The sequence below is a fragment of the Chiloscyllium punctatum genome, chromosome 10 (genome assembly GCF_047496795.1).
Source record: "Chiloscyllium punctatum isolate Juve2018m chromosome 10, sChiPun1.3, whole genome shotgun sequence".
In the NCBI taxonomy this organism is placed as follows: domain Eukaryota; kingdom Metazoa; phylum Chordata; class Chondrichthyes; order Orectolobiformes; family Hemiscylliidae; genus Chiloscyllium; species Chiloscyllium punctatum.
In genome coordinates, this window is record NC_092748.1 from 120,804,035 (window position 1) to 120,824,443 (window position 20,409).

The 20,409-nt window shown below is 49.6% G+C and overlaps 1 protein-coding gene across 1 annotated transcript in view; it reads right to left on the minus strand.

Moving 5' to 3' along the window:
- Positions 1 to 20,409, minus strand: part of igfbp2a (insulin-like growth factor binding protein 2a) — a 239,665-nt gene that overhangs the window by 1,636 nt on the left and 217,620 nt on the right. The window contains exons 2-3 of the mRNA XM_072580051.1: positions 8,440 to 8,645; positions 6,769 to 6,909 (exon numbers count right to left, since the gene is read on the minus strand). Coding sequence (XP_072436152.1) covers positions 6,769 to 6,909; positions 8,440 to 8,645 — 347 coding nt within the window. The remainder of the gene's footprint in view (positions 1 to 6,768; positions 6,910 to 8,439; positions 8,646 to 20,409) is intronic.

Below are 20,409 nucleotides of genomic sequence, written 5' to 3' on the forward strand. Positions count from 1 at the left end.
ACAGCTCCAACATCACCCCCTCCCCTCCTCTCCCCTCCCACACCTACTCCCCTTCCCCCACTCCCTCCCCCACCCCCACAGCTCCAACATCACCCCCTCCCCTCCCCTCCCCTCCCACACCTACTCCCCTTCCCCCACTCCCTCCCCCACCCCCACAGCTCCAACATCACCCACATCACCCCCTCCTCCCCCTCCCCTCCCACACCTACTCCCCTTCCCCCACTCCCTCCCCCACCCCCACAGCTCCGACCTTACCCACATCACCCCCTCCCCTCCTCTCCCCTCCCACACCTACTCCCCTTCCCCCACTCCCTCCCCCACCCCCACAGCTCCAACATCACCCACATCACCCCCTCCTCCCCCTCCCCTCCCACACCTACTCCCCTTCCCCCACTCCCTCCCCCACCCCCACAGCTCCGACCTTACCCACATCACCCCCTCCCCTCCTCTCCCCTCCCACACCTACTCCCCTTCCCCCACTCCCTCCCCCACCCCCACAGCTCCAACATCACCCACATCACCCCCTCCTCCCCCTCCCCTCCCACACCTACTCCCCTTCCCCCACTCCCTCCCCCACCCCCACAGCTCCGACCTTACCCACATCACCCCCTCCCCTCCTCTCCCCTCCCACACCTACTCCCCTTCCCCCACTCCCTCCCCCACCCCCACAGCTCCAACATCACCCACATCACCCCCTCCTCCCCCTCCCCTCCCACACCTACTCCCCTTCCCCCACTCCCTCCCCCACCCCCACAGCTCCGACCTTACCCACATCACCCCCTCCCCTCCCCTCCCCTCCCACACCTACTCCCCTTCCCCCACTCCCTCCCCCACCCCCACAGCTCCGACCTTACCCACATCACCCCCTCCCCTCCCTCTCCCATTCCATCCTACAGCCTCTCCCTTACCCCCTCTCACACCCAGCCTATTCAGCCTCTCCCTCTATAACTCCAACCCTGGCAACATCCTTGTCAATCTTTTCCGCATCCTCTCGAGTTTAACAACTTCCTTCCTACACCCACAGAGTCACACAGTGTAGAACAGGCCCTTCAGCCCACTGGGTCAATGCCGACCCACAAACACCAACCTACACCAATCCCATTTCCCTGCCCCTGGTCCACAGCTGACAGTGCCCTGGTGTTTTAAGAGTTCATCCAGATGGGTCTTCAATGTTGGGAGAGTCCCTGCCCCCACCACCCTCTCAGGCAGCACCTTCTACCACCCTCTGGGTGAGAAAGTATTTCCTCAGATCCCCTCTAAACCACTCACTCTTCACCTTAAACTTACACCCTCTGGACTTAGCCACATCTACCATGGGGACCAGATTCTCACAATCTACCCCCTCTCTGCCTCTCAGAATTTTGTACAGTCAGTTCTTCCATAACGCAATGGTTGTGTTCTTGTGCAACATGGTGTTATAGAAACATCACGCTTTAGAAACAGCATTTAAAGTGTTGGCAATGTAATCACATTACAGCCAACACAAATTTTAAAAGTTTGCACTGAACAGTATCCCCAACTCGTCAATTGTCTTACAGTAAATGTGAATTAACAAAATGCAGGTTATAGCAGAACGACCTGTCCACCTCATTTAGACCCCACTCAGCCTCCTCTGCTTCAAGGAATGATTTGGAGACACCGATGTTGGACTGGGATGTACAAAGTTAAAAATTACACAACACCAGGTTATAGTCCAACAGGTTTATTTGGAAACACTAGCTTTTGGAATGCTGCTCCTTCTGAAAGTCTGTTCTTCCAAATAAACCTCTTGGACTATAACCTGGTGTTGAGTGATTTTTAACTTGCTCCAAGGAAAACAATCCCAGCCTATCCAGTCTCTCATCGTAACTGAGACTTTCCATCCCAGGCAACATCCTGGTGAAACTCCTCTGCACTCCCTCCTGTTCAATCACATCTTTCTGATAGCGTGGGGACCAGAACTGCACACAGTACTCCAGCTGTGGTCTCACCAATGTTTTAGAAATTTGTAACAAGGCTTCCTTGGCCTTATAATGTACACCCTGGATAATGAAGGCAAGCATCCCTTTTGCCTTCTTCCCCACCCTGTCTCCCTGTGCTGACACCTTCAGGGATCTATAGACTTGTACGCACCAAGGTCACTTTGTTCCTCATTGCTCCCGAAGGACCGACCCTTCATTGTGTATATTCTTCCCTCATTATTCCTCACACTTACCAACATTAATTTCCATCTGCCCATTGTTCTGCCCAATTTACCAGCTAATCAATATCAGACTGTAGCCTGAGGCCATCCTCCTCACTCTCAATACCACCACTGATTATTGTGTCATCTGAAAATAGATTAATTATACCACGTACATTCACATCCAGGTAGTTAATGTACATAACAAACAGCAAGGGTCCCAGCCCCAGTCCCAGTCCCAGCCCCAACCCCAGCCCCAGCCCCAGCCCCAGCCCCAACCCCAGCCCCAGCCCCCAGCCCCAGCCCCAGCCCCCAGTCCCAGTCCCAGCCCCAGCCCCAGCCCCAACCCCAGTCCCAACCCCAGCCCCAGCCCCAACCCCCAGTCCCAGCCCCAGCCCCAACCCCAACCCCAACCCCAGCCCCAGCCCCAGCCCCAGCCCCAGCCCCAGCCCCAGTCCCAGCCCCAGCCCCAACCCCAACCCCAGCCCCAGCCCCAGCCCCAGCCCCAGCCCCAGTCCCAGCCCCAGCCCCAGTCCCAGCCCCAGCCCCAGCCCCAGCCCCAGTCCCAGCCCCAGCCCCAGCCCCAGCCCCAGCCCCAGCCCCAGCCCCAACCCCAGCCCCAGCCCCAGTCCCAGCCCCAGCCCCCAGCCCCAGCCCCAGCCCCAGCCCCAGCCCCAGTCCCAGCCCCAGCCCCAGTCCCAGCCCCAGCCCCAGCCCCAGTCCCAGCCCCAGCCCCAGTCCCAGCCCCAGTCCCAGTCCCAGCCCCAGTCCCAGCCCCAGTCCCAGTCCCAGCCCCAGTCCCAGCCCCTGTGATACACCGCTGGTGCCAGGCTTCCTTTCACAAACACAGCCCTCCACTATTATCCTTTGCCTCCTGTTTGGAAGCCAGTTCGGGATCCAGTTTACCAACTTGCCTTGGATCCCATTGGCTGTTAGTTTTGGACCAGCCTCCCATGTGGGACCTTACTGAAGTCCATGGAAACACATCAACTGTACTATCCTCATCAATTTATTTACTCACCTTGTCAAAACGCTCGCTAAATTAGTCTGACAGGTGCTGTCTATCCCTGATCAATCCCTGCCTTTCCAAGTATTGATTAATCCTGTCCTTCGGAATGTTTTCCCACAATTTCCCTCCCACTGACATTAGACTATCTGCTCTGTAATTACCTGGCCTCTCCCTGCAGCCCGTCTTGAACAAAGGAACCCCATTAGCTATCCTCCAGTCATCTGGCACTTCACCTGTGGCCAGCGAGGTATTAAATATCTCCACCAGGGGCCCACCAATCTCCCCCCCTTACCATCCAATGCAGCCTGGGATACTTTTTTTAAAAATGTATTTGTGTGTTAAGGGCATCCCTGTTGCCAGACCCGGTTCAAATCGCCTTTCCGAAACCTAAAGACACTTAACATCTGCACAATCCTTACCCCTTTCCACGATGGCTTTGAAATTACAGTTATGGTCACTATTTCCAAAATGCATTTGACTGGCTTCATTCCCAAAGATTAGGTTTGGCACTGCCCGAGTTCTAGTAGGGTTATCTACAGATTGGCACAAACAGCTCTCCTTGGTGCACTCCAAACATTTCAACCTGTCTAACCCTTTCACACTGAGGCCATCCCAGTTAATGTTAGTGAGGTTTAAATCCCCCGTGACTACACCCTGCCCCTCACACCTCGCTTTGATTTGCCATCAAATTTACTCCTGTGTCGCCCTCTGACAGTTGGGAAGCCTGTAGTATTATCCCAGCAAATAGTCACCCATTTTTTTTATTTCTAAGCTCTACCCAGATGGCTTCATTTGAAGACCTTTCTGAGACTTCTTCCCACATTACGGTGGAGGTTGTTTCCTTTACCAATAATGCAATGCTCCCATCAACCCACCCCTGCCCCCATCACACCATGAAACGTCTATATCCTGGGAATGTTGAGCTGCCGGTCCAGTCCTTCACTCAACCATGTCTCAGTGATTACAACAATATGGTCAATGTTCTAAGTTCGCCAGGAGTAAGTGAGGACTGCAGATGCTGGAGACCAGAGTCTAGATTAGAGTGGTCCTGGAAAAGCACAGCAGGTCAGGCAGCATCTGAGGAGCAGGAGAATCGACGTTTCAGGCAAAAGCTTTTCACCGGGAAAGAGGCAAGTTCTTTTCCTGATGAAGGGCTTTTGCCTGACATGTCAATTCTCCTGCTCCTCAGATGCTGCCTGACCTGCTGTGCTCACCAGTCAACTCCTTGTATTAAAATAGATATAATTTAGCTTTCAGAAGAAGATGGGGTGTAGGTATATAATTCTTTGCAGGGTGGTTAAGAAGGCATTTAGCACGCTTACCTTCATTGCTCAGCCCTTTGAGTGTAGGGGTTCGGACGTCATGTTGAGATGATACAGGACATTGGTGAGGCCTCTTCTGGAATACTGTGTCCGGTTCTGGACACCAAGTTAGAGGAAGGATATTGTTAAGCTGGGGGGCATTCAGAAGAGATTTCCCAGGATGTTGCCGGGGGTGGAAGGTTTGAGTTATAAAGAAAGGCTGGATCAGCTGGGAATGTTTTCACTGGAGTGTTGGAGGTGATTCAATAGAAGTTTATAAAATAATGCGAGGTATAGATAGAGTTAATGGTAGTTGTCTTTTCCCTAGGGTGGGGAACTTCCAGACTAGGGGAAACATTTTTAAAGTGATAGGAGAGAGATTTAAAAAGGACAAAAGAGACAAGTTCTTTACAGAGAGGGGATGGAATGAACTCCCTGACAAGGGGATGGATTTGGGAACATTTGGATAGATACATAAATAGGAAAGGTTTGGAGGGATATGGGCCAGGAGCAGGCAGGTGGGACTAGATTAGTTTGGGATTATGTTCAGCACGGACTGGTTAGACCGAAGGGTCTGTTTCCATGTTGTATGACTCTCGTGAATTATCCTGTCTATGACTGTCCTAATATTCCTTCTATTTCTGAGTGGATCTTCCTCCCAAATTGACATCTACTCTGTTCCCACACTCTCTGCCAAATTAATGTCAAACCTGCACAACAGCATGAGCAAACCTCCCAGTTAGGATAGTAGAGTAAAACTCCCTCTACACACTGTCCCCCTTCAAACCAGCCCAGGACAGGGACAGCACAGGGTTAGATACAGAGTAAAGCTCCCTCTACACTGTCTCACATCAAACACTCCCAGGACAGGGACAACACGGGTTAGATACAGAGTAAAGCTCCCTCTACACTGTCCGCCATCAAACACTCCCAGGAGAGGGACAGCACGGGGTTAGATACAGAGTAAAGCTCCCTCTACACAGTCCCCATCAAACACTCCCAGGACAAGGACAGTACAGGGTTAGATAAAGAGTAAAGCTCGCTCTACAGTGTCCCCCATCAAACACTCCCAGGACAGGAACAGCACGGGGTTGGATGCAGAGTAAAGCTCCCTCTACACACTGTCCCCCATCAAAAACTCCCAAGACAGCAACAGCACGGGGTTAGATACAGAGTAAAGATCCCTCTACTCTGTCCCCCATCAAATATTCCCAGGATAGTGACAGCACAGGGTTAGAAACAGAGTAAAGCTCTCTCTACACTGTCCCCCATCAAACACTCCCAGGACAGTGACAGCACGGGGTTAGATACAGAGTAAAGCTCCCTCTACACTGTCCCCCATCAAACACTCCCAGGACAGGGACAACACGGGGTTAGATACAGAGTAAAGCTCTCTCTACCCGGCCCCATCAAACACTCCCAGGACAGGGACAGCACAGGGTTAGATACAGAGTAAAGCTCCCTCTACACTGTCTCCATCAGACACCCCCAGGACAGAGACAGCACGGGGTTAGATACAGAGTAAAGCTCCCTCTACACTGTCCCCATCAAACACTCCCAGGACAGGGACAGCACGGGGTTAGATACAGAGTAAAGCTTCCTCTACACTGTCCCCATCAAACACTCCCAGGACAGGGACAGCACGGGGTTACATACAGAGTAAAGCTCCCTCTACACTGTCCCCCCATCAAACACTCCCAGGACAGGGACAGCACGGGGTTAGATACAGAGTAAAGCTGCCTCTACACTGTCCCCCCATCAAATACTCCCAGGACAGGGACAGCACGGGGTTACATACAGAGTAAAGCTTACTCTACACTGTCTCCATCAGACACCCCCAGGACAGGGACATCACGGGGTTAGATACAGAGTAAAGCTCCCTCTACACTGTCCCCATCAAACACTCCCAGGACAGGGACAGCACGGGGTTACATACAGAGTAAAGCTCCCTCTACACTGTCCCCCCATCAAACACTCCCAGGACAGGGACAGCACGGGGTTAGATACAGAGTAAAGCTCACTCTACACTGTCTCCATCAGACACCCCCAGGACAGGGACAGCACGGGGTTAGATACAGAGTAAAGCTCCCTCTACACTGTCCCCCCATCAAACACTCCCAGGACAGGGACAGCACGGGGTTAGATACAGAGTAAAGCTCACTCTACACTGTCTCCATCAGACACCCCCAGGACAGGGACAGCACGGGGTTAGATACAGAGTAAAGCTCACTCTACACTGTCCCCATCACACCCTCCCAGGACAGGGACAGCACGGGGTTAGATACAGCCAGAGTTACCTGTTTGAGGTTATAAAGGCCACGCCAGTCACAGTTCGGGATGTGCAGTGAGTAGAGATGCTCCAATGGTCCCCGTTCATCAGGAAGCCTCAGGGATGAAATCCTCTCCAAGACCTGGTCCAACTCCACTTGGCAAGTCGTCTGTGCACAGGGGTAAAAGGTCAAGGGTTACGGCAATGTCAGGCATGGAGGAGGATCCCTCGACATTGTCCCCATCAAACATGCGCTGGAATTCCCTCCCTAAGGGACATTGTGGGTCAACCTACAGCACATGGACTGCAGCGGTTCAAGAAGGCAGCTCACCCCCACCTTCTCAAGGGGCAACTAGGGACGGGGAATGCATGCTGGGCCCAACTGGTGACTCCCATTTCTGAGGAGTGAATAAAAAATGATTAGTTTGAAATGAATGAACTGCATTTCAGAACCCAAACTTTTCCTTCCTCACCATCCAGGCTCCAACAGGACGTTTCTGTCCAATTCTGAGGTTCACACGATCAGAGGGATGTCAGGGTCTTGGGGAGGGTGTGGAGGAGATTCACTCGAATGGGATCTGGGACGAGGGAGGTCAGAGTGTGTGGAGAGACTGGAGACCCTGGGATTGCTCTCCTTCAGGGTGAGATGGCTAACAAAGTCATTTAACCAAGTGTTCAAAAATATAAGGGATTTCCATGGAAAAAGTGCCAATGGGTGGATGGAGGCTAATCAGAGAGATTGAAGAGAATTTATAAATGACCACCCAGCACAGCCCTCAAGATTTTATTTTTGAACGAGAGAGAGACAGAGAGAACAAGAGAGAGAGAGAGAGAGAGAGACAGAGAGAACGAGAGAGAGAAACAGAGAGAACGAGAGAGAGAGAGAGACAGAGAGAACGAGAGAGAGTAACAGAGAGAAACAGAGAGAACGAGAGAGAGAGAGAGACAGAGAGAACGAGAGAGAGAAACAGAGAGAAACAGAGAGAACGAGAGAGAGAGAGACAGAGAGAACGAGAGAGAGTAACAGAGAGAAACAGAAAGAACGAGAGAGAGAGAGAGAGTTGAATTCTCTACCACAGAAAGCCAAAATATTGAACATTTTCAAGAAGGACTTAGAGTTCTCAGGGATAAAAGAATTGAAGGAGATGGGGAAGAGGCAGGAAAAAGGGATGGGGTTAGATCGTACTGAATAGTGGAGCAGGCTCAATGGGCTGAATGGCCCAAAACTTGCTACTATTTTCTATGTCAGGGAGAAAGAGAGAGAGGGAAAGTGAGAGAGAGACAGAGAGAGTGATAGTGAGAGAGAGGAATAAAGAAGGAAGGAATAGCAGAGTGGGACAGAGATGGAATGGGAAGGGGTTGAGGGTCTGAGAGATTAAGAAAATGTCAAGGTGTTTGAATGTAAGATGGTGGAGACTGGGTCGAATGTGGGACAATAGGAGGGAGAGAGAGAGAGAGGGGTGAACATATCTATGGATGGGGTTAGGGAGACAGTGGGATTTGTGATGGAGCTGTGTCCGATTCCAGTGAGGAGTGTGCTGTTGGATAGTAGCCCTGCTGGATAGTCCAAGGGGGGGGTGAGTGCAGTCGGAGCAATGCTCCAAGCTCCATCTCAGTGAGCTATATGAGAATGAGTGAACACTGTCAGCAAGCAGCAGCTGAGATTCTCTTGGGAAAGGGGGAGTTGGGAATGGTTTACCAGCTGGGGCCAGGCTCTCTGGGGCTCCTCACTGCCTTTGTTCCCTCGATCCATCGAGCGCCACTGGGCGTTGTTACGTTCCCGGATTACTGCTGTCGTCTTTGATCCCACTCTCACTGGCTTCCGACCCATCACACTGGTGTTTGGGTAATTCAGGTGATTGTCAATCAGCTCAGGACTCAGGTGCTCCTCCTGCCTCTCTCCACCTTACACACGGAGAAAGAAAGATAGAGAGATCATTTACATCATACAATGTAGGAGAAGTAGGCCATTCAGCCCATCATGGTACACACTATCAAACACTGAGGTCATGGCTGATCTGATCATCCTCAACCCCACTTTCCTGCCTTTCCCCCAACCCGCCATTCCCTTCCTGATTAAATATCCGTCTCTCTCAGCCTTGAATATCCTCAGTGACCCAGCCTCGACAGCTCTCTGTGGGATTCCACAGATTCACTCACCTGTGAGAGAAGGAATCCCTCCCCATCTCTGTCTTCAATGGGTGACCCCTCACTCTGAGATGATGCCCCTCTTGTGCTAGACTTCCCCCACATGGGGAAACAGCCTCTTCACGCTCCCCCCCTCCCCCACCTCCCATCTCAAGGCGCCTCAGAACCTTGTATGTTTCTATAAGGCCACCTCTCATTGTCCTGAACACTGTGGTGAAGAAGCCTAATTATTACAGACATGTTGAGAGAGAGGGAGTACATCAAAGAATTTACCTGCATTGCTTTAGCACCTCTCACTGCCTCAGGCAATTCTAATATGTGTTACAGCCAATGACATACATCTTGAGGTGTAGTTGTTGTTGTAATATGGGGGCATTCTGTTAGCTGTGTCATCTGTCTGGTGCCTGGCTTCAGGACATCCCACACCCTCCCCCCTTCAACCCCCCCCCCCCCCCCCCCCCCCCCCAAATCTGGACAGGGAGGATCCATACAGGATCCAGTGACCACAATACAATGGGAACTATGTTCCACAAAGAGAGAGTTTGAGCAGCTCAGGATCCAAATGTAAGCACAGAATAAGGAAGGTTCTTATTGCACCTTATTGCTGAGGCGTTCCCTGGGCATCGGGTCCAGCAGATTAGCGCGATGAACCTATCACTCGAGGAGTGGGGTTAGGGAGGGTCAGTACTCAGGAACAAGGAGATGTTCATTAAAATGGACTCTACTTAAACTGGCCTGAGACCAGTGTCCCAGCCAATTCTATAACTAGGACTGTGGACAAGGTTTGAAACAACATGGTGGGGTGGGGAGGTGCTGTTGTAAAAGGTACAGGATTCAAGGAAAAACTAAGCCAGTAGCTGACTGTAGGAATCAGGGTGTAGGGGTAAGCAGAATGGGACAGAGACAGAGACAGAAGGACAAGCTGAAAATGATTGGCCCCACACCCACAAACACCCCCTCCCTCCCCCACCCACACTCAGTAACAGCAGTGTGTACCATCTACAAGATGCCCTGCAGAAACTCACCAAAGATCCTCAGGCAGCACCTTCCAAACACACAACCACTTCCATCGAGAAGGACAAGAGCAGCAGATCCATGGGAACACCACCCCCTGCAAGTTCCCCTCCAAGCCCCTCACCATCCTGACTTGGAAATATCTCACCGTTCCTTCAGTGTCACTGGGTCAGAATCCTGGAATTCCCTCCCTAAGGGCATTGTGGGTCTACCCACAGCACATGGACTGCAGCGGTTCAAGAAGGCAGCTCACCCCCACCTTCTCAAGGGGCAACTAGGGACGAGGAATAAATACTGGGCCCAGTCAGTAACACCACATCCCATAAGCAAATTAAAATTGATAATATTTCAAATCATTAAAGGAGCATGTGAAGTTTTCACAAGAAATTAATTGCCATCAATATTACATGGTTATAAAAGTGACTGGTCATGCAATAAATATTTCAGGGTATTTATATATTTTGAAAATATAGACAGAGCCCTTTTGCTCATTGGTCCTTCAACAAGGTTTTGTCTCATTGATGATCTATGAGTGACCAATCAGAGCTCTCCTGCTGCTCCGGGCTCCATATTTCAGGAACTGGGTAAAACCCATTCCTGGCTGCGGCTAGGCCAGTATTAATTGCCTGTCCCTAACTGCCCTGTAGGAGGTGGGGCTGACCTGCCATCTTCAACCACAGGAGTCATTAGGAGGGTGCAGTGGAATAGGGTGGATTATCAGCTCAGAAAACAGCCAGGACATCAGGGAGAAAGGTTCCCAGCTCAGAGATCAGAGAATAGACTCAGTCTGCCTGGGAATTAAGACTGACAAGAGTCGATGTAACCATCGATGTGTTCTCATTGGTCACTCACCATTGGTCAGCGTGAGCATCAATCACTCACTAAACAAAATAGCAAAGAACAATACAGCACAGGAACAGGCCCTTCGGCCCTCTAAGCCATGCTGACACATTTTGCCCTTCCTTACTAAAACTGTCTTCCTTTACAGGATCCATATCCCTCTATTCCCTTCCTATTCCTGTATCCGTCCAGGTCCTTCTTGAATGCTGCTGTGGTGTCTGTTTCCAACCCCTCCTCTGGCAGAGTGTTCCAGGCACTCACCACCCTCTGTGTAAAAATTCTCCCTCACACATCTCTTTTAAACTTCATCCCTCACACCTTGAACCTGTGTCCCCTAATAGGTGACCCCTCCACCCTGGGAAAATACCTCACACTTTCCACTCTATCCACGCCATTTCACAACCTTATAAACCTCTATCAGGTCACCCCTTCAACCTCCTGTATTCCAGTGAAAACAAGCCCAGTCTATCCAACCTTTCTCCATGGCTAGAATCCCCCAGACCAGGCAACATCCTGGTAAACCTTTCCTGCACATTCTCCAAAGCATCTACATCCTTCTGGTAGTGTGTGGTGACCAGAGCAGTACACAATATTCCCAGTGTGGTCTAACTATAGTTCTGTGAAGCTGCAGCATAACCTGTCTTTCCCCTTCCCATGCCCTTTCCAATGAAGGGAGGCATGGCATGGGCCTTTTTCACTCCCTTATCTACCAGCCCTGCCCCCTTCGAACTCCTTGAGTGTTGCTGCAGCTGCCCCCATCCAGGGCAAGTGGGGAGTATTCCATCACACTCTGGACTTGGGCCTTGTAGATGGTGGACAGGCTTTGGGGAGTCAGGAGGGGAGTTCCTCACCGCAGTATTCCCAGTCTCTGACCTGCTCTTGTAGCCACTGCGTTTATTTGGTGAATCCAGTTGAGTTTCTGGTCCATGGTAACCCCAAGATGTTGATAGTGGGAGATTCAGTGATGGTAACATTGAGTGTCAAGGGGCAGTGGATAGATTCTCTTATTGTTGATGGTCATTGTCTGGTATTTGTGTGGTGTGAATGTTACTTGCCCCTTGTCAGCCCAAACCTGGATATTATCCAGATCTTGTTGCATTTGAACATGGACTGCTCCAGTATCTGAGGAGTGGGGAATGGAGCTGAACATTGTGGAATCATCGGGGACCATCCCCACTTCTGACCTTCTGATGGAGGGAAGGTCATTGATGAAGCAGCTGAAGATGGTTGGGTCTAGGACCCTCCCCTGAGGGACTCCTGCAGAGATGTCCTGGAGCTGAGATGACTGACCCTCCAACAACCACAACCATCTTCCTCTGTGCCAGGTATGACTCTAACCAGCGGAGAGTTTGCCCCCTGATACCCATTGATTCCAGTTTAGCCAGGGCTCCGTGATGCCACACTCAGTCGAATGCAGCCTTGATGTCAGGGACTGTCCCTCTCCCCTGCCCTCTGGAATTCAGCTCTTTTGTCCATGTTTGACCCAAGGCTGTAATGGGGTCAGGAGCTGGGTGACCCTGGGGAACCCAAACTGGGCGTCACTGAGCAGGTTATTGCTGAGCAGGTGCTGCTTGATAACTCTGTTACTGACCCCTTCCCTCACTTTACTGAGGATCGAGAGGAGACTGATGGGGCAGGAATTGGCCGGGTTGGATTTGTCCTGCTTTTTCTGTACAGGACATACCTGGGCAATTTTCCACATTGTCGGGTAGATGCCAGTGTTGGAACTGGACTGGAACAGCTTGGCTCGGGGAGAGGCAAGTTCAGGAGCACAAGTCTTCAGTCCTATTGCTGGAGTGTTGTCAGGGCCCATAGCCTTTACAGTATCCAGTGTCTCCAGCTGTTTCTTGATATCACGGGGAGTGAATCGAATTGGCTGGAGACTGGTGTCTGTGACACTGGGGACCACTGGAGGATTATAGAAGCTTATAAGATCATGAAGAGCAGAGGGAAGGTGAATAGGAAAGGTCTTTCCCCTAAGGTAGGAGAGTTCAAAACTAAAGGACATATTTTGAAGGTGAGAGGAGGAAGATTTTAAAAAGGCATAAGAGGCAACATTTCTTTTAGAGAATGGTTTGTGTGAGAAATGAACTGTCAGAGGAAATGGTGGATGCAGGTACAGCTCCAAGGTTTGGAAGACATTTGGATAAGTCCATGAACGGGAAAGAGTTTGAGGGATATGGGCCAAATGCAGGCAGGTGGAACCAGTTTAGTTTGGGAACATGGTCGTTATGGACTGGGGTCTGTTTCTGTGTTGTATGACTATGACCTCCTTGCATGTCCTTTACCCCACCCTCGTATCCCAGGCCCTGTCATGCTTTCAGCCCAGCTAGCTCATTCCCACCTGCTCCTGGTCCCCAATATCAGCTTCTCTTTCTCCTTGTCATGCCATCATCCATCTCTTTGTCTGCCTATTTGTTCTCCCCTCACTCTGGGCAGAAGCTCCACTCGTTTCCAACTCCAGCCACCTGTCATCAGCACCTTTTCCTGGTTATCAGAAGAATTCTTAACTCTGATTTCTCCCCATAAGTACTGCCAGACCTGCTGAGTTTCTCCAGCAATTTCTGTCTCTGTATAAAAAGGAGAGTTTGCTAAAGTTCATTGTGGTGTTTCTGAGGCAAAGACAGGAGCAGCGTTCACTGAGAAAGTGGGGAAATGGCAGAGAACGTTAAACAAGCAAATTGTCCTGTCAGACAGTCTTTATTCCAGGGTAGATGGGAGTGGTGCACAGGGACCCTATCAGACCGGACACCGAAGGAACTATCCAGGAATATAAGGATTCTGCTCGGCAAATCTCTTTCCATCTGGAATCCATCAAAAGTCTCCAATCAGATCAGAGATAGTAATAGACAGAGCGAAGTGATCCCACAGTCAATGGATCAAAACTGAGCTCTGCAGTCCTGCCACATCCAGTGGTGAACGGTGGTGGACAATTAATCAGCTCCCTGGAGCAGGAGGCTCCACGAATCTCCCCCCACTCAATGATGGAGGAGCCCAGCACATCGGGGTAAAGGTTAAGGCTGAAGCTCTCGCAGCAATCTTCAGCCAGACGTGCCGAGTGAACCTTTGAGGATGATACAGAGATTGGTGGAGTTGCAGATTGTGAGGAGGATTGTCAGAGGATACAGCAGGATATAGATCAATTGGAGGCATGGGCAGAAAAATGGCAGATGGAGTTTAATCCAGACAAATGTGAGGTGATGCATTTCAGAACAGCAAATATGGGCGGAAATTATACCTGAATACCCTTACATAGAATATAGCAACAGTATAGTACAGTACAGACCCTTCGTCACATGATGACGTACCAACCATTAACCTACTCTACGATCAAACTAACCCACAAACCCTTCATTGTACTATCGTCCATGGGCCTATCCAAGAGTCACTTACATGTCCCTAATGTCTCTGACTCTACTCCCATCACTGGCAGTGCATTCCACACACTCACCACTCTCTGTGTAAAGAACCTCCCTCTGACATCTCCCCGAAACCTTCCTCCAATCACCTTAAAATAACTCCCCCTTGTGATGGACAGACAGCACCTTCCAGATCCACAACCACTTCCATCGAGAAGGACAAGGGCAGCAGATACATGGGAACACCACCCCCTGTGAGTTCCCCTCCGAGCCCCTCACCATCCTGACTTGGAAATATATCACCGTTCCTTCAGTGTCACTGGGTCAGAATCCTGGAATTCCCTCCCTAAGGGCATTGTGGGTCTACCCACAGCACATGGACTGCAGCGGGTCAAGAAGGCAGCTCACCCCCACCTTCTCAAGGGGCAACTAGGGACGGGGAATAAATACTGGACCCAGTCAGTGACATTGTCTAACGAGTGAATTTAAAAGAACAACTAAAGCGTTCTGATGAAATTAAGTAAATAATTATCCAAGAAATGTTAGATTCTTATATACCCTAATCTAACTCCTCAGTAAATATTCAATTGACACCATACTTAACTCACACACTTTCAGAGTGGGGATAAATCCACCCCCACCCCCCCCAGGAATTGGTGTTGTGTGAGTTTAATGAGTATATCTGGAATATAATGCTGGTTTCAGTAAGACTGACCATGAAATAGACCGTTTAAAAGTGACCCGGTTTCTATTATTCCACTTTAACATAACAGTCACAAGCCATTTGGGTCATGTTTTAATTGCAATGTTGTGACCGGTCTAGAACATAGAACATAGAACATAGAACAATACAGCGCAGTACAGGCCCTTCGGCCCTCGATGTTGCGCCGATCAAAGCCCACCTAACCTACACTAACCCACTATCCTCCATATACCTATCCAATGCCCGCTTAAATACCCATAAAGAGGGAGAGTCCACTACTGCTACTGGCAGGGCATTCCATGATCCTACGACTCGCTGAGTGAAGAAGCTACCCCTAACATCAGTCCTATATCTACCCCCCCTTAATTTAAAGCTATGCCCCCTTGTAATAGCTGACTCCATACATGGAAAAAGGTTCTCACTGTCAACCCTATCTAACCCCCTAATCATCTTGTTCTCAAGTTTTCCCTCTGGCCGCCTGTCCAATACTCAGGCCTTTGCTCAGTTACTAAGACCATCAGAAATAGGAAAAGGAGTAGGCTATTCAGCCCCTCAACTCTACACCGTAATTCAAGAGGATCATGGCCGATCTGTCAATCTTCACGTCCACTGTCCTGTCCATTCCCATAATCCTTCATTCCCCGACTGATCGAGAATCTCTCTCTATCTCAGCGTTAAATACCCACGTGGACTCTGCCCTCACAGCTCCCTGTGGTAAGGAGTTCCAAAGACCCTCAACCCTCTGAGAGAACAAATCCCTCCTCACCTCGGTCTTCAGTTGGTGCCCCTTTTCTCTGAATCTGTGCCCTCTGGTCCCATGAGGGGAAACTTCCTCTCAGCGTCGACCCTGTCAAACCCCTTAAGGATCTGATGTTTCCATGAGATCACCTCTCGATCTTCGAAACCCCAGGGAGTGTAGTCCCAGTCGAGAGTGTGTTGCTGGAAAAGCACAGTAGGTCAGGCAGCATCAGGAAGCTTTCCTGATGAAGGGCTTATGCCCGAAACGTTGACTCTCCTGCTCCTCGGATGCTGCCTGACCTACTGTGCTTTTCTAGCAACACACTCTCGACTCTGAACTCCAGCACCTGCAATCCTCACATTCCCCTGAATACAGTCCCAAGCTGTTTAGCCTTTGATCATAAGAGGACTCGTCTATCCCGGGGATCTTCCTAAAGAACCTGGTCCTGCCCTCACTCCCAGTTTACCTTCCCCAGTGCCACCCCATTACCAATTGCCCCTTTCTGCACTGCCTCCATCTCTGAACTTACACTGAAGGGCTGAGCTCCACCTCGTGGCTGGGAGTCATTACTGCAGGAAGAACTACCTGCACTGACCAGCTCTGCCACTAGATGGAGTCTGGTCGGTGAAATTAGTTTAAGGTGGACTTTTAGCACCATATTTATAACATTTATTTTCAGTTATACACTGCATTTATTCTAGTGTTTAAACTTTATTGTTGGACTTGCTTTACTTACGGGTAAAGGCATTTATGAATGTACACCATAAAGGAACAAATTACTGCAGATGCTGGTATCTGTACTGAAATCTACCAATGCTGGGGATCACAACAGGTTAGACAGTATCTGGAGAGAGAGGGCATACCTAACCTGCTGGGATCACCTGCATTTGTTGTCTTCATTTCTACTCAATACTTTTTTTTCAAAGTTGTTCTGTATTGGAAAAGGACTGAACTACCTAAACTGTGCAGTATCTGGAGGTTCAGTTTATTTTTCAGAATGTTTCAGGCAGGAACATATTGTACTGCATAGCATTTCAATCTGCACTTTGCTATTTCTGAGCAAAACATGTCTGCAGGAAGCTAACTCTGGCATTATTAAGGAGAAACATCATCTCAGCTCTGGGGAGAGGCAATGGCTTTGTGGTCAGTACAATTAATCCACAGACTGCGGGGAATGGTTTGGAGATCTGGGTTTGAATTTCACCGCAAGGGGGGTGGTGGAATGTGAATTCAATAAAAATCTGGAATTTAGAATCTAATGATGACCAAGAAACTGTTGTTTTGTTTTGGGGAAAAGCCCCATCTGCTCAATGATGGCCTTACCAGTTCAACAGCAATGTGGTTGACTCACTGAGGGACAGGCGATAAACGCTGGTTTATAGCCAGCAATGGCCCACATCCTGTGGATGAATTATAAAAAAATACATCCAGCCTGTCAGGTTCCTTGGAATCTGGTCTGTTTCAATAACATCGCCCTCTTGTTTTCCTGAGCTCCAACAGTTACAGGCCCAACCAATCTAACCTTTTCTCACACAGCAACAGCCCTCCCTCAATGCAGCAATCAGCTGAGTGAGCTTTCATTGAAATGCTTTGAATGAAATTATATTCCTTTCTACCCTTGGTGACCAAACCATTGTGTGGATGTGGTCTCAGCAACACCCTATAGTTTCCAGTGACCTTAATGTTCAGTATCTCCTCACTGGCTGCAGCTGCTGACTAACGTACTGTGACACTCAGATCCCTCTGTGCCGCACAACCCCTGCAATCTTTCTCCATTTAAATAAAATGCTGCTTTTCTATTCTCCCACCAACGCAGACAGGTTCTCCTTTTCCCACATTGTATTCCATCTTCCAAACCTATGTCCACTTGCTGAACTGTCAATATCTCCTCGTGTCCTCTATACACCACACTTTCTGACCTATCTTTCAGTCATCAGGAACTCCATATCGTCAATCCCTAGGTACACATTTATTGTAATGGTATGGTCTAGGGATAGGGTGAGGAACTGGGACAGGAACAGAGACAGAGACAGAGAGTAGGGTGAGCTTATTCACCAAAGTACCAACCCAAGAAGCCTAAGATATTTGGGCTGCAGCCTAACTCCTGTGAGTCTAGACCCACCATCACTGGGGGAATCCGTTTTCATTGCAATTATCACTCAGTAACTCATGCAGTTGAGTTCAGTTTTAACATAAATACTTAAATAGGCCCAACTATCTCAGAGGAACAAAGGAACAGGAGTAGGCCATTCAGCCCCTCCAGCCTGTCCCACCATACAGTGAGATCATGGCTGATCTGTGGCCTTCCTGTCTCCCTGCCTTTGGCCTATATCCCTTCATACCTTTATTTAGCAAAACTAAACCTCAGATTTAAATTTAACACCAGACCCAGCACCCACTGACATTTATGGCAGAGAGTTCCAAACCTCCCCCACCCTGTGTGTGACAGCCCGATAATACATTTGCCGTATGGATGGAAACATTCACCGACTCCCTTAATGGGCTCCGCACTGCTGTGAAATTCAAACTAGGAATAGAATAGCCAATGATGCTGCTGGTTGAGTAATCGGCTTGTTTCTCTGACTGTTGAACAGACACATGGGATTCCTGTAGTACCACACACTATAGAAACACAGAAACTAGGAACAGGAGGAGCCATTCAGCCCTTTGAGCCTGCTGCACTATTCCATAGCTTCATGGCTGATCATCCCAATAGCTCAGCCTCCAGTCCCACTTTCCCTCCCATACCCATAATCCATTCAGACCGAAGAATTAGATCAAACTCCTCCTTGACCATGTTCAGTGTTCCTACCCCAACCATGTTCAGTGACAGGGGTCAGTGTAAGCGTGAACCTTGTAAATTGGCCCCAAGCCATTCACTCTGTGCAAATGGACAGTGAAATAGGGAGCATCCAACCCATTGAGCAGCTTAGTCACCATGCTGACTCTCTCTGTATCATCACACAAACCGGCCTACAGCAGTCACTCGTCCTTCTAGAAGGTGGCCAACCTCCCCCCAGACGTTCTGGAAGGAGAAGGGATCTTGAATATTTGAACAACAGGCACCAGCCCTGGCCATTCCTCATTGCAGTTGTGTGGATCTCCGAGATCTGGGAACAAGAATTGGATCAATGTATGCGGAGTTCCCCAGCAGCTGCTAAAGGGAACATTGACAATGGGGGTCTGAGTTTCTCCATGCTGTTACATTGCAGTAGCAACCCGTGTGGTGTTCACCACAATAGGGCAGCCATCAAGTCAGAGATATCCTGCCTCTCACACATATCAGTAAGGGTGGGGGATGGTTTCCAGGGCTACTGTGAGACCAGGTACATCAGCCATACTGCCCATAGACCGGCCAATCACATCAGGCAGCAAGTCCCTTCAGCTGCCAATGACAAGCCAGCTACTATCCAGAACCAATCAGCCCCAACCCCGCCCCCCCCCCCGCCCCCCCACCACCCCCCAACAAGTACAGTATCCTACATCAGAATCTGGACAACATTCCCTGAATAATCCGGCCTGTGCTAACTATTACACTGACAGTCGATTGAGGATTGCCAGGTGGCTGGGGCCAGGTGGAAGTGCTGCAAGTGCAGGTAAATGTTGGGAACATATTTTTATGGAATATGAAAATTAGCCATTGGAAGGTTTAGACATCACCGGGTTAGAGAGGGATTTAACACAGACCATCACCGGGTTAGAGAGGGATTTAACACAGACATCACCGGGTTAGAGAGGGATTTAACACAGACATCACCGGGTTAGCGAGGGATTTCCCACAGACCATCACCGGGTTAGAGAGGGATTTAACACAGACATCACCGGGTTAGGGAGGGATTTAACACAGACCATCACCGGGTTAGCGAGGGATTTAACAGACATCACCGGGTTAGCGAGGGATTTAACACAGACCATCACCGGGTTAGAGAGGGATTTAACACAGACATCACCGGGTTAGAGAGGGATTTAACACAGACCATCACTGGGTTAGAGAGGGATTTAACACAGACCATCACCGGGTTAGCGAGGGATTTAACACAGACATCACCGGGTTAGGGAGGGATTTAACACAGACCATCACCGGGTTAGCGAGGGATTTAACACAGACATCACCGGGTTATAGAACATTGAACGTAGAACATAGAACATTACAGCGCAGTACAGGCCCTTCGGCCCTCGATGTTGCGCCGACCTGTCATACTAATCTGAAGCCATCCCACCTACACTATTCCATGTACGTCCATATGTTTATCCTATGACCATTTAAATGCCCTTAAATTGGTGAGTCTACTACTGTTACAGGCAGGGCATTCCATGCCCCTATTACTCTCTGAGTAAAGAAACTCCCTCTGACATCTGTCCTATATCTATCACCCCTCAATTTAAAGCTATGTCCCCTCGTGCTCACCGTCACCATTCTTGGAAAAAGGCTCTCCCTGTCCACCCTATCTAACCCTCTGATTATCTTATATGTCTCTATTAAGTCACCTCTCAACCTTCTTCTCTCTAATGAAAACAGCCTCAAGTTCCTCAGCCTTTCCTCGTAAGACCTTCCCTCCAGACCAGGCAACATCCGAGTAAATCTCCTCTGAACCCTTTCCAAAGCTTCCACATCCTTCTTATAATGTGGTGACCAGAACTGTACACAATACTCCAAGTGCGGCCTCACCAGAGTTTTGTACAGCTGCAGCATGACCTCATGGTTCCAGAACTCGATCCCTCTACCAATAAAAGCTGACACACCGTGTGCCTTCTTAACAACCCTGTCAGCCTGGGTGGCAACTTTCAAGGATCTGTGTACCTGGACACTGAGATCTCTCTGCTCATCTACACTGTCATGAATCTTACCATTAACCCAGTACTCTG